We start from the raw sequence: 13,477 nt of genomic DNA, 5'->3' as shown, positions 1-13,477 counted from the left end.
GACGTGAGAGCTCGGCAGGCACTAGTCAGGGATGAGTCAGTTCACCAAGGAAGATGACCTGAGACCAGGTTGGGAGCAGGGAGAGACACAGCAACACTCCAGGAAGAGTGCAGTCAGGAGTTGAAGACGCCAGCTGAAGTCGACAGCGGGCCCGGCCTTGTCTGATGGGGCGACAGACAAGGCAGCAGAGGTGGAGGGAGGAGAGGACCAGGGCCGCCCCTCCGAGGAGGAGCACATGGCCAGACAGGCGTCGCGGGGTCAGCACTGGCTGGGCCGCCCAGTGTGCACAGGAGCGAGTGGAGCCGTGGTCTCCCAACCTCCGATGGCAAGAAAAGTGGCGCCCTCGGATCCCCCAAATCAGAGCATGAGGTTGGGGCTGTGCTCCTGGCCAGGGCGGGCCAGTGGGACCAGATTCCCTCCCCCCTACACAAGGACTAAGTCGTGGGGGCTGAGGGCCCTTGGATCCCATGTGGGGGAGCAGACGATGCACCCCAGGTGCCAGCCTTCCTCCAGCAGGTGCCCCAGGAGAGCCTGGAGACCCAGAGATTGGAGCTGGGAGCGCTCTGGCAGGGAGAGGGTTTCATGGTGCTCCCCGGACCTGCACGAACCTGCAGGGTGGAGCCCCTCATGGCCAGGCGAGCGAGGGGCTGTGGGGTGAAGGAGCCACAGAGCTGGGGGTCCCAGGGGAGAGCCTGCCTGCCCTTGGACTCTGCATAGACTCCAGGCCAAACTGTCCCCAGACAGGGCCGCTGGCCTCCCTGACTTTGCAAACAAGAATTGCTCCTCAAATAGAAGACCCCAGACCACTGAGAGCACAAGGCCCAGCGGTTCTGTCCTTTGCAGAGGAGCCCAGAGTCTGTTCACCAACAACGTGAAGTGCACAGTGACCAGCCTCTGTTGACACCGGCCAGAAGCAGGAGAAAGGACAGTCCAGGGATAGTAGCCAATGTGACGGGTGATGGAGTAGTGACAAGGGTGGACTAAGAGCTGGTGTCCCAGAGCCCAGGGAGCCAGGAGCCAGTTGGTGGCCCTGGGCCTACAAGCGGGGTCGGTGTGAAGCCTGAGTGCATCTCGCACCAAGAGGGGTTTTGAAGGCCGTGCAGAGGCTGCGGCTCTGAGCGCTCCCGCCAGCCGGTGAGTAACCGCAGTTGCCCCCTGGCAGGGCTACGGGAGGTAAACCACAGGCTGGCAAATCTCTCCGGAGCTCCTAGGAAGTGAAGAAGCATCACCAGAGTGGACAAAAATTCTGTCAACAAAGGACGTAGCAGCCATCAAGCCCTCAGGGAGCCCTGAGCAGACTCAGGAGGAGAAAGCAGGGTGCTGGCCCTGACAGCGAGGCGTCACACTGACGGAACGCAAGCCCGGTCTCTTGCATCTGCCCATACGCAGAAGAGTGCTTGTGTCATCCGCTTGAGGATGCTGGTCGTCCTGGTTAATAGGAATCGTTCTGAGGTTCCAAGTACAGGGTTTTGGTTGTAAAAATTCCTGCATGTCCTGTTCCTCCTCCTCCTCTTCAGAGCAATCCTCAGAGTGTCCAGCTAATAAAGCATAATTCTCCCGCTTTAGGTTGTGCGTTTTTTTCAGCTGACACCAGAAACATGTCCTCCTCAACCGAGGCTGCTTTTCCTTTCTCCCGAAGGCAGGCACGCTTGCCTTTGCTCCCGGGTGTTTGCTGACTGCTGGCCACTGCAGAACCCCCGGGCAGTTGGTGATCAGCACTTTGCAGGGACTCGAGGCTCTTGGCCCTGAGCTGTTGACGCAGCTGCCCTCTTGGACCCCAGGGTGGCCTGGAGAGACACCCTGGGCTTCATGTCCCTTTCTGACCCTCTGCTTCTCTCCTTAGCATCCTGGAGTGCCAGGGCCTCCCCATCGTGAATGGGCAGTGTGACCCCTACGCCACAGTGACGCTGGCAGGACCATGCAGGCAAGTCTGGCTGCAGCCTGGAAGGTGGTGGGATTCCTCTGGAAGCGGGGGTGCGGCCTCATGTCCCTTTGTTCCCTGTATCGCCTCCAGTTGCTTTGGAAAAAGAAAGCCCTTTTTACAAAGCCTTCGCACTGGGCATTTGGGGCTCGGTAAAGGTCCCCAGTTTGCATGCCCTCTGGGCTTGGAGACAGCAGCACTGCTAGCGGCCGTGTGTTTCTCGTGAGCAGGAGGCCTGTCCTAGGCCGAGAGATTCGGCATCAGCGGTGCCCTTTTCTATCCTGCTCCCTCCTCCCTGATTACAGGTCAGAAGCAAAGAAAACAAAGGTGAAAAAGAAGACCAACAACCCCCAGTTCGACGAAGTGTTTTACTTCGAGGTTGGTGTTTCCGTGACATGAACGCGGTTGTGTCTTTGGCAAAATCTGGAACCGAAGTCCCAGTCACGTGCTCTCACGGTTCCCGGGGGACCTCTCCACACACAGAACCCCTCCCACTCCGGAGCCCAATTTCCCAGGAACTTCCCTTCCTTCCTTGGGAAGAAAGGCCATTTGCTGCATTTTCAGCACGATCCAGTTTTGAGTTGAATGCTGACAAATTAATACTTTCAAATTATCAAGACTTTGGGGGGTGGGGGGTGGTTTGCCTGGTTTGGGCTTTTGCGTTTTGCCTGCTGTGCCCAGGCTTCCCTGGGCAGTGGAGGGAGGCGTGTTTCACTGGAGATAGGATTTGGGGTAGAGAGGACGTGCCTTCCGACTGCCTCTCAGGATGCGAACTGGAGGACAGCACCTAAGCCGAGACCAGAGCAGAACAGCAAGCAGCTGGTTTGGGGCTTCTCGGTGACGCTAAGGCTGGCATTCCCACCACAAGGCTCCCTGGCACCCAGGGCCAGCGTGGACGAGCACGGGAGGCCTCCCCTCGTCTCCATGGGCGGCTGCCCAGCACAGGGAGCAGGAGCCAGGTGCCCTGGCTGTGGCGACCGTGACACCGCGCTCCTAGAGCAGAGAGAGCACAGGCCGCCTTCCGCCAGGCCTCGGGCAGGGCTGCCTGGTGGTGGCGTCTGGGGAATGGGGGCCTGGCACGCGTGGAGTGGCAGCGGCAGGAGCCTGTGTGGACGTGCAGGGAGGCTGGGAGGAGCGGGCCAGTCCAGAGCCTTGCTGGGCAGCTGTGGGAAGGGTTGGAGGCCGAACCCCCGCTTCCGGAGGGAGGCCCTGGGTGAAGAGCCGTCTCTGCTGCAGGACGTCCTTGCCACTGTCGGGGGGAGATGGTCTTTAAGAGACTCAAGACAGGGAAGCCTGTGTGGCCACTCTGCCCTCCGGGGCCTCCAGCTGGGCCCCCAGGAAATGAGCAGGCAGGCAGGGCGGTGGAGGCCTTACCCTCTCCCTCTGCCCCCAGGTGACCAGGCCCTGCAGCTACAGCCGCAAGTCCCACTTCGACTTTGAGGAGGAGGACGTGGACAAGCTTGAGATCCGGTGAGCGGCCGTCGGCGTGTGGTCCAGATTCCTGCCGGCGGCTGCAGCCTCCCCTCCCTCTCCTGCTTGCTCTTTGTGTTTGCAAATCGGGAACAGATAGAGAAAGGAACGTCGCTTGGCTTGGTTCCTCTAACACAAGGATGTTGGAAGTGGCGGTGGGGCTGAAAGGTCAGACTGCAGGGTCTTCTGGGGAGAAGGGCGGAGGCTGCGAGCCCCTCGGGGTGGCGCTGGCCACCACCCAGCCCCGTCACCCTCCTCCACCGGCTCCTGGGGAGGAGCCCCCAGCCGCAGTGCCGCCTGGTGTCGGGACACAAATCATAAGCCCGGGGCTGGGGTGGGCAGTTAGGTGTGACTGGCCCCACTCACAGGTTCTCCGGATTTGATGTCATTTAAAAGCAGTTTTTCTGTGGATCAGGGTTTCCCACGTGACTGAGGTTCCAGGTTCATTCGGGGGCAGCTCTGGGTTCCTCCCTCGACCTGGCCTCTGAGCAGTGACCGGCCATGGGGGCAGGGCTGTTTCCTCCCCTTGTGGGACCCTCCCTAAGAGACGGTGGCATCCACACACAGACTCGGTTTGAGCCCAGTTTTGAATGTTTCCAATTAGTTAAAATCTTTGATTTCAAAATGCTCTGCCTGCGTGCTTCCCTCCCCGCCCACGCGTGCGATTTCTGCAGGGCAGCCCTGACCTTCAGGGAAAGGAGGCTGCTGCCTCTGCCAGGACTGGGCCCCAGCCCCCAGCATGGTCCTGACTGGGGCTGTGGTGATGGTTGCTGGTTCACAAGGGGGGGCGCCGGGCCTCTGTCCCACAGTACAGTCCCCAAATCAGAGAGAATAGTGAGTCCCATCCAAAGGAAAGGGTGACGAGAGGCATGGGTGCTGCTATGGCCCATGGTGGTGACTGCTGTGGTTGCCCCCAGGGCCTACAGGCTGGGACCACACTGGCAGGTGGCAGGGACCTGGTGCAGGTGAGGAGGCCTGTCCCCTCGCTCCTCTGCCTTGGGCCTTGCACACTGAGGGCACCCCGCCTCCGGGGGCCACAGTCCTGCTCCCCCCAGGCCCCCCAGGGGTGGGGGCATGGCTGCCAACTGGACTCTGTGTGTCGTGGCCCTTCAGCCCCTGGCCGCCAGCACAAGGCCAGGGGGAGCTTCTTCCAGGAAAGGGCCTGACCTCCTGGATTGCCCACTGCTTGGTGTGGACCGAAGGCCCAGGGGGGCCTCCACGTGCTCTGGGGAGAGGGAACTGGCCTCCTGGCCATTCCCTAAGAGCCCCATCGACACCATTTCCAGGGTGGACCTCTGGAACGCCAGCAACTTGAAGTTCGGGGACGAGTTTCTGGGAGAGCTGAGGGTCCCGCTGAAGGTGCTGCGGCAGTCCAGCCCCTACGAAGCCTGGTAAGGGCATGCGTGGCTGGGCCACGGGGCGGACCCACAGCAGCCCGCCCTAAGGATGGCTTCAGCTGCCCGGATGGGCCCTGGGGTGGCTTGCGGACCTGCGGGCTTCAGCAGAGCTGCTCACGGCCACCTGCCGGGCCTCGGCTGCCTCCTCCGTGTCCGGGAGACCAGGGCCTTGCTCCCCATCTCCCTTTCAGCAGAGTCCACAGGTCACATCACACCACAGGGAGCAGAGAGCAGACTTGGACACTCCGGCCACTGACTGGGGTGTCACTCCCATGTCCTCTCTAACGGACATGGGCTAGGGGGAAGGGGCAGGTCCCACCACACACCTTGCCAGACACCAGAGCCTTGCACCCTTGGCTCCGGGAGGGTGAATTTAGGTTGTGCCTCCGGGGGTGTCCCAACACCAGGAAACTGGGAATTCCTGCCCCAGGTCCCCCGGAGGCCCCACCTCAGCCAGATTCAGCTCTGACCCCGTTGCACCCCAGGCGCCTGACCCTTGAGCTCAGAGTGTTTGGTCCCTGCAGGGCCCCCCTGGATAGGACAGAAGAGAAAGGGTGTCCAGGCAGGAACACCGCTCATGGCCATGCCTGGGGTCTGCCCCACCCGGCAGTGCCAGCATGCCGTCCCCCCAAGCCCCACTGCACACGTGACTGCCTTGGCTCTGCGCCGTGCCGGCCCTTGTCCAGGCCGGTCCTCGGGGAGCATTTGTCCACCGCAGAGGTCGCCCTGCCCCCACCCTGCTGATTGCTCCCCACTCTCCCGCCTCAGCTAAGTCTGTGGTTCTATGTGAGGGGCGCCCCTGCGCAGATCCCCTGTGAGTGTCAGGTGGGGATGCCCAGGTGCAGGGACCTGGGCAGATGCCGGAGGAGCCGGCCTCCTGCAGGGTGCTGCTGCCTCACGCTGCCTTGTCCGTGTGTCCGCATCAGGTACTTCCTTCAGCCCCGAGACAACGGCAGCAAGAGCCTGAAACCGGGGGACCTGGGGTCTCTGCGGCTGAACGTGGTTTACACGGAGGATCACGTCTTCAGCTCTGACTACTACAGCCCTCTGCGGGACCTGCTGCTCAAGTCGGCGGACGTGGAGGTACCCGTGTGTCCGCTCGCTCACGCGGCCCTGCCCACCTGTGGCCCAGTCCCTTCAGGCCTGTTTGTGCTCAGGACCCTTCGCTGGGGTGAGGGCCCCCCAGACACCCCTGCAAGGAGAGGTGGCAGGGCCCACGACCTGCAGGTGGTTTGCTGTGACCCCGAGGTCATGGGCCCTCCGCTCACCCGCCCAGGTGCTGGATGTCGGGGTGGGGAAGGCACAGGAACCCCCACCACCACCACCCAGGCCCAGGTTTTCCCGCCTGGACAAGAGCCACGTCTGTTGTGGTGGGAGGGTGCCGGGGCGCTCCTCCTTCACGCCTGTCCTCCTCAGCCCGTGTCGGCGTCCGCAGCCCACATCCTGGGCGAGGTCTGCAGGGAGAAGCAGGAGGCGGCCGTCCCGCTGGTGAGGCTCCTCCTGCACTACGGCCGCGTGGTGCCCTTCATCAGCGCCATCGCCAGCGCCGAGGTCCGGAGGACTCAGTGAGTCCTGCACCTGGGGAGGGGGTGGGGGCAGGTGCCTGGAAGAAGCTGCACAGTCAGAGTTCCCTGGAGACACAGTGTTTGAAAAATGTGCCTCTTTCCTGGAAACCCCAGGCGCTGGTGGGAAGGGGTGAGGGGGCACCCATTGCCTCTAGGCAGCTCAGGTCCCGCGGTTGGGGCTGCGAGTCAGTTCTAAGCCCACTTCGGAGGCCAGATCGCTGCCCTGGGGCCTGAGGCCATCCTGGGAGTGTGGTTCTGCTGGGAGTGGCCCCCTGGTGCTGTCGGCTCAGAAAGATCGACGTGCCCTGCTGGAGGGGCCTCAAGGGTGGCCTGGCCCCCTGTGCTGACCCCAGGCCCTTAGGAGCAGATGAGCCACTCGGAACCCGTGGTGACTGCGGCCGGTTGCCCTTGGGTGTGGTGGGGGTGGTTTGTTACACAGGCAGGGCCGGGACTCCAGTCAGGGTGGCCTCACTGCTCCCTGGACGCCTCGCTACCCACCGCTGATTTCCAGGGACCCCAACACCATTTTCCGAGGAAACTCGCTTACGTCCAAGTGCATCGATGAGACCATGAAGCTGGCGGGCATGCACTACCTGCACGTCACCCTGAAGCCCACCATAGAGGAGGTGCAGGGCACCCCCGGGGGCGCGAGGGAGGCCCGGGGTGGGGGGCAGGAGGCGGAGCCCGAGCCTCCCAGGGAACCTCAGCCTCCCAGAGCTCCTCCGTCCTCGTCTTCTCAAACACATGTGCCTAAAGGCCATCATTCCACTGTGACAGAGGGACAGGCAAGAGGGAAAGGGCATCTTCCCAGGGCCCCCTTCCCCCTGGCAGGTGGTCAGACAGCCTTGCTGCTGAACCTCAGGTCAGACGCCCTGCAAAGACAGCTCTCCTTCCTTACCTGACCCTGCGGGGACACCTCGTGGGCGGCGCTTTCCCCAGAACAGTTTCACAAGAAACAGGCCCTTTGCGATGGAAAAAATTGAGAAAAGTGCTCTGGTTTGATCCACAGGCCAAACCCCAGCAGCACTTAAGTAAAAACCTTGCTAAACCATGAAGCCTTGTCCCACGTGAGCGTGCCTCCCGGGCCTGGGCCACACTGCTGCCCCCTCGTCTGGTTCTGGACCAGGCCCACTGCCCGCCGCGCCCGGTTCTGTGCTCCGGCAGCTGCTCACGCTCTCTGTGTCCTAAACGCTCTTTGCAGATCTGCCAGGGCCACAAGTCCTGTGAAATTGACCCTGTGAGGCTGAAGGATGGTGAGAGTCTGGAGAGTAACATGGTGAGCCGGTGGGGATGTGCCTCCCCAGTACTGGGGTGGGCGGGATGCCGGCAGCGCCGAGGCACCAGGCTAGGTGCCACCTCCTCTGCGCCCCGCCCTCCCCCAGGAACCAGGAGCCTCTGGGGAGGGGGCAGCCTCCCCAGCCTGACCGGCCTCCCTCATCTGCAGACACGGGTCCAAAGCAGGGCCGCTTCTGGCCGCTCCCGCAGCACCGCCTGTCTTGTAAAACAGCCAAGTCCCTGTGGTAGTCTTTCCGTGTGGTTTCTTCGCACGGATCGTACTGAGGCTTTGCTTCTAAAGAGCAGAGACCAAATCCTGCCTGCAGGAAGTGGCACCCCTGTGGGTGCTGCCTCCAGGCGCTCGGGATGAGGGGCAGGGTGCAGAGGCCACGCTGCTGCTCCCCCAGCTCTCTGGGTGTCTGCATGAACCACTGTGACAGAGCAGGCTGGTCCTTCTCCAGACGCATAGCCTGTCCGTGCTGCGCCCAGCGCCCTGGCCCCTGCTCTCGCCACTCCCCGGGGGTGCGGCAGCCCTGGGAGGGGGTGGGGTGCAGACAGCACTGTGCCCCCTTTGCAGGAGAACCTGCGGCAGTACGTGGACCGCGTCTTCAGCGTCATCACCGCGTCGGGGGTGAGCTGCCCCACTGTCATGTGTGACATCTTCTTCTCCCTGCGAGAGGCGGCTGCCAAGCGCTTCCAAGGTGAGGCCCTGGCACGCAGGTGCAGGGACACCTGCACCCCTCCCCAGATGGATGCCTCCAAGTGGGGAGGGGACTTTCAGGGTCCCGTAAAGGGGGTTCTGACCATGGCTGCTGGGCCGGGCTCCGACGCCATGTGGGCACCCCTCTGCCCTGTGTCCTGCTCCTACCTGCACTCGCCCTGCCCCCCCACCCCGTGAGAGCCTGGGAGACAGACCCAGCCCCACATAGGAGGTCGCAGCCCAGCTTTGTCCCCGGGGCTCATTTGGACCTGTACCGTCAGAGAGGCCACCCCTCCTGGCTCTTGGGTTCTCCCTGCGGCCGGCCACAGCAAGCAATAGCTTTGCTCGGCTGCATTTTCTAGAAAGAAAGCAGGATAAGCCTTTGGGTGACTGGGCCCAGAGGGGTCAGGGCAGAACACCTCCTTTCATTCATGCTAGTTCCTCAGGGAGGTGCCAGCAGCCACCCTGCGCAGACCTCCGCACGGGCCAAGCAGAGGTGTCCCGCCCTGGATGCAGGTGTCAGGTTGACTGAGGACCTGGACTTGGGCCCCGGTGCAGGCCGGGTCCAGAGGGCCGAGGACCAGGCCGCGTGGCTCCAGCTCCCGCCCGTCCAGCAGGCCCCATCCTGACCCCGCTCACTCCTGCCTTGAGGAGTCCAGGGATCAGCCCAGGGGTGTTGTCTGAGAGCCCAGGGTCCCAGACCCGTCCCTGCGGTATCCCAGCCCCTCTGCTTCCAGAGGGCCAGGCTCTGCCCACACCTGAAGACCTCGCCTGTGGAGGTGGGGGGCGGTTACAAGCTCGCCCAACCTCACCCTCCTTGGGATGAGACGGAAGCAATAAATTCCCAAACTGAAGCCTCCCAGCCCCGCTGCACATAAACACCAACCGCGAGCATCTCTCTAGCTTCGGCTCTCACAGCCTAGCTCCAGCCAGACCTGATCTTTTAGTCGGAGACAGAGACAGACAGATGGACGGGGGGAGGGGGGGCCTTGGGGTAGCAGGGGCCTGGGTTGAGGTAGTTGTGTCCTGGCCACAGACGACCTGGACGTGAGGTACACGGCTGTGAGCAGCTTCATCTTCCTGAGGTTCTTCGCTCCAGCCATCCTGTCTCCCAACCTCTTCCAGCTCACGCCTCACCACACGGTAAGTGCGCGGCAGTCCTGTCAGCCAGTGAACTGGGCCTCCCGGGCCGTCCAGGCCCGACCCGTCAGCCCTCCCGGGCCGTCCAGGCCCGACCCGTCAGCCCTCCCGGGCCGTCCAGCCCTGTCCCGTCAGCCCTCCCGGGCCGTCCAGCCCTGTCCCGTCAGAGCCGTCCAGCTCTGAACAAGGGGAACATTTAGACCTTCTGCACACTTGGTGATCAGCAGATGCTCACTGAGCTCCCACGTGAGCCAGGCTCTAAGCTCTGGCACAGGGGGCCAGGTGGCCCCAGCGCTGGGCAGAAAGCCAGTGTGAGGGGTTCCGGGGTGAGGGGCCTGCTCCTGGTTTTGCTGGGATCAAATTAAGCTTGCGCACATGTGGAGGGTGAGAGTGGTACCCGGGCAGGGTCTCCGGGAGACTGACAGGGTGCTCCCGGGGCAGCCACCCGGGGTCTGGGGTCTGTGGGCCCAGAGCCTACACTTTGAGCAGCTCCTGGGTGGGGACCCAGAGGGACTCCTAGGTTTGGCTGGGGCAGCTCTAGGGAGTGTTTGTTGTTCACTTCGTCAGCTGTGGTTCTGGCTCTGTCTCAACATCCATCCCCTCTCCTGTCACTGGCAGGACCCCCAGACGTCCAGGACGCTGACACTTGTCTCCAAGACCATTCAGACTCTCGGCAGCCTGTCCAAGTCCAAGTCTGTGAGTTGCTGACTTTAGTTCTCTTTTCAGCGCGAAGGAGGTGGAGGGACAGGGTCAGGGGAGGCGGGCTCAGCCCCACCCGCTTAGGCGTCTTTCTTGTGGGGCTGTGAACCTGCTCTTTGCGAGGAAAAGATGGCAGCATGTAGTAGTGGCCATCCCCTGTGGGTGGTGGCACTTCCACTGCCACGTGTAGACTCTCAGACTGCATGTCTCCAGCACGTGGCTACCACACGAGCCCGGCATCCTCGGCCTGAGCACCTGAGGGGTCTGGGTGCTGCCCGGTGGCCTCTGCCTGGTGGCCACAGGCTTGTCCACATGCAGTGGCAGCCCCTTTGTCCCTGGGCCTGACTCCTTCCACCTCTTGTGTTGATAACTCTGCGTCTCTGCTTCACTGACTCATTCAAGACTGACGCTGCTGCCAGGCCAGAGGGTCTGACTCCCATCCTTTGGGGTTCCCGCTGTTGTCTGATTCCGAACACAGGGTCTGGCTTTCAGGGCTCCCCTCAACCTCATGCCAGCGACTGCATCTGGGAGCTGCACACCAGTGAGGGGTGTTGCGCCTTTGTGACCAAGACCCCACCGGGGACCCCTCGCAGTAATTTTCCTCCCAACGGCCTGTCGCCGTGGCCAAGGCGGGGGGACCTCGTCCTGCTCCTCAGCTCTGCAGCCCAGCTGGTCGTGACCTGCTCCTCTGGATTTTTCAGGTGGGGCCTTCACTAAGTGGCCTGTTTCGTTTTAGGCCAGTTTTAAGGAATCCTACATGGCTGCATTTTATGAATTCTTCAATGAGCAGAAATACGCTGATGCAGTGAAAAACGTGAGTAACAGCCCTGCAGTCCGTTAACAGACTTGCTGCCTGTATTGTACGCTGTGGCCCAGAGACAGCTGCTTTTTTAAAAGTTGAGTTAAAACCCACGTAACACAAAGTTGACCATCAGCGCTTTCACACAGTTCAGAGCCTGTGGTCCGTCCCGAGGCTGCCATAAATGCCTCTCCGGGTCCGGCTCTCAGGGCCCCATCCCTGCCTTGTGTTCGAGTCCTTGCTCCCTAAGCGCCCCTTTGTCCCCAGGAGGTGTCCAACCCACCCTGGAGCCCCGGCCTGGATGCTCCGGGACCCCAGACCCAGAGTGAGAACACGGTGCTTGCAGAGAAACTCTTCTGGGTCCTAAAGCTGCTTTCTCTCCTGCTGAGAGGCGGTTGCACACATTTGTTTCTCAGAAATCATAAAAAAACGGACCCAGAGGGAAGCGGGGAAGTGGAGGCAGCTGAGTGATGGAAGGGTTCCAGAGGGCTTGCGGGAGGCAGAGCTGAGCCAGGGCCCCGCCCTTGCAAAGCCCAGGGAGCCTGGACGGCTTCAGATGCCATGGGAGGTGCATTCTTGGGTCATCTGCACCCAGGTGCTGACTGAAACATGGTAGCCTCTCAGGTGTGGTAACAACTGCAGGTGCATCGAGACCCTCCCAATGGGATGGGGTGCGGGGTTGGTTTCAGGTGGGGCTGGAAGCTTCTCAGCCACAGGGGAGATGAGGGCAGGACCCCATGGTCCCCTCAGAGGGATCCCCACCCTGGGTTAGGAGGTACAGGTCATTGTCCCCACAAAGAATGGGTTTTCGGAGGAGCCAGTTCCCCTGACAACCATCTGGTTTCCTTCCCACTTCAGTTCTTAGATTTGATCTCATCCTCGGGGAGAAGAGACCCCAAGAGTGTACAGCAGCCCATCCTGCTTAAGGAAGGGTAAGGCCAGTGGGAGAGGCGGGGCGGGCCCAGGCTGGAGCCACACCAAGGCTGTGCCAGGGCATCAGAGACGTGGTGCCTTCACTTCTCTGGGCCTGTTTTCTGCTGGCACTGCAAGTGGAGAAATGCCTGTCTGGGAGCAAAGGAAGGGAGCCTGAATGCCCTCAAATAGGCAGGCGCTTCTGCATGGGCGACCTCCCGCCTCTGAAGGGCTGCCATCGGACACGGAGCAAGGACTCAGCAGAGAGCAGCTGCTTCTCGTCCCCGGCCTTGCTTCCAGAACAGCTGCTGGGGCTGGGGGCCCACAGTCCATGTTTCCAGGGTGGGCGGTGGAGGCGCTGCATTGGATAGACCCCTGTCATTACAAACTTGAAGTCAACACCAGTACAGGGCCTAGAATTTTCAAAAGTAGAGGCATCTGGTTTTTAAATCATGTCACTTGGAAATAGAGTGATATGCTATTGAAACCCACAGTCTGTACTGTCACAGGTTCGAAAGTGGCGAGTTGTTTTTGGCTTTGCACCTGTGACTTTGGGGTGCTGGGGAGGGCAGGGGAACGTGCCTTCAGCCAGAGGATGCTCCCCACCAGCTGGCCTTTCTCAACAGGTTCATGATTAAAAGAGCGCAAGGGCGGAAACGCTTTGGGATGAAGAATTTTAAGAAAAGATGGTTCCGCCTGACAAACCATGAATTTACCTACCAGAAAAGCAAAGGTAACAAGAAAAGCTTGCTTTTTGCTGGTTTTCACATATTTTACTCTGAGGGACCAGAGCCTTGTCTCAGCCCCCGGCAAGGTGAGCCGGTCCCTTCGTGGGAAAGGTGGGGGTACCGTGAGGGGGCTGGGGGTGGGGGGCAGGGCCCAGGGCAGATGCTGCCATCCTGGCACCTCTCGCTGTGGAGAAGTGGGGACCTGGCGTCTGGAGGCAGGCCGCGGGTCCTGAGGGGTGGGTGTGCGAGGCCGCTGTTGCTCAGGGCGCGCTCTGCCGCAGGAGACCCGCCTCTCTACAGCATCCCCATCGAGAACATCCTGGCTGTGGAGCCACTGGAGGAGGAGTCCTTCAAGATGAAGAATGTGAGTGTCCCTCCACCCCTGGCTTGCGCCCTCGTCCTGCGTCTGCTCCTGGAACCCGCATGGTCAAGTCTGAATCTGTGCGCAAAGCTGCAAGAGCAGAGCAGAGCAGAGTGCGCACCTGAGGGACTGGTCTTCGCATTTGCCCGCCTCTGGAGCTGCGTCCCAGTCCCCCCTCAGCTCTCCGTGTGGGACGTGCATGTTTTTCTGAACCTTTAATGCTTGCGTGTGTCTCCTAGAAACTGGGACGTTCTTTTAGGCAGCCCCACTCGGCCACGGAGTCAGGACCCCGCCATGGCCGCTGCAGTACTAGTGACCCAGCATCCCACTGTCCCATAATGGCTTTGAGATCCTCAGTTCTCTGCCATCTCCTTAACCTGGCGCTCTCCTCCGATTTTCTGTTCTGTGGCCATGGCATGTCGGAGGCAGACGGGCCAGTGTCTGGGGACCGCCATCAGTTTGGGTGCCAGGTGGCCGGCATGGCAGGTTCGGTGATACATTTGTCAGGAC

At 61.6% G+C, this 13,477-nt stretch overlaps 1 protein-coding gene across 3 annotated transcripts in view; it reads left to right on the top strand.

Moving 5' to 3' along the window:
- Positions 1-13,477, top strand: part of RASA3 (RAS p21 protein activator 3) — a 76,975-nt gene that overhangs the window by 57,612 nt on the left and 5,886 nt on the right. For 2 of the 3 annotated variants that reach the window (XM_003131110.5, XM_021065990.1), the window contains exons 6-20: positions 1,844-1,924; positions 2,227-2,299; positions 3,315-3,391; positions 4,678-4,782; positions 5,715-5,871; positions 6,205-6,353; positions 6,865-6,979; positions 7,555-7,629; positions 8,206-8,329; positions 9,365-9,471; positions 10,087-10,164; positions 10,904-10,981; positions 11,825-11,898; positions 12,505-12,611; positions 12,888-12,970. In XM_003131110.5, coding sequence (XP_003131158.2) covers positions 1,844-1,924; positions 2,227-2,299; positions 3,315-3,391; positions 4,678-4,782; positions 5,715-5,871; positions 6,205-6,353; positions 6,865-6,979; positions 7,555-7,629; positions 8,206-8,329; positions 9,365-9,471; positions 10,087-10,164; positions 10,904-10,981; positions 11,825-11,898; positions 12,505-12,611; positions 12,888-12,970 — 1,483 coding nt within the window. Of the gene's footprint in view, positions 1-1,843; positions 1,925-2,226; positions 2,300-3,314; positions 3,392-4,677; positions 4,783-5,714; positions 6,354-6,864; positions 6,980-7,554; positions 7,630-8,205; positions 8,330-9,364; positions 9,472-10,086; positions 10,165-10,903; positions 10,982-11,824; positions 11,899-12,504; positions 12,612-12,887; positions 12,971-13,477 lie in introns of all 3 variants that reach the window. The other variant, XM_021065987.1, reaches the window with a different exon arrangement.

This window comes from Sus scrofa, chromosome 11 (genome assembly GCF_000003025.6).
Source record: "Sus scrofa isolate TJ Tabasco breed Duroc chromosome 11, Sscrofa11.1, whole genome shotgun sequence".
NCBI classification, from domain to species: Eukaryota; Metazoa; Chordata; class Mammalia; order Artiodactyla; family Suidae; genus Sus; species Sus scrofa.
This window is presented reverse-complemented; position numbering and strand designations above follow the sequence as displayed.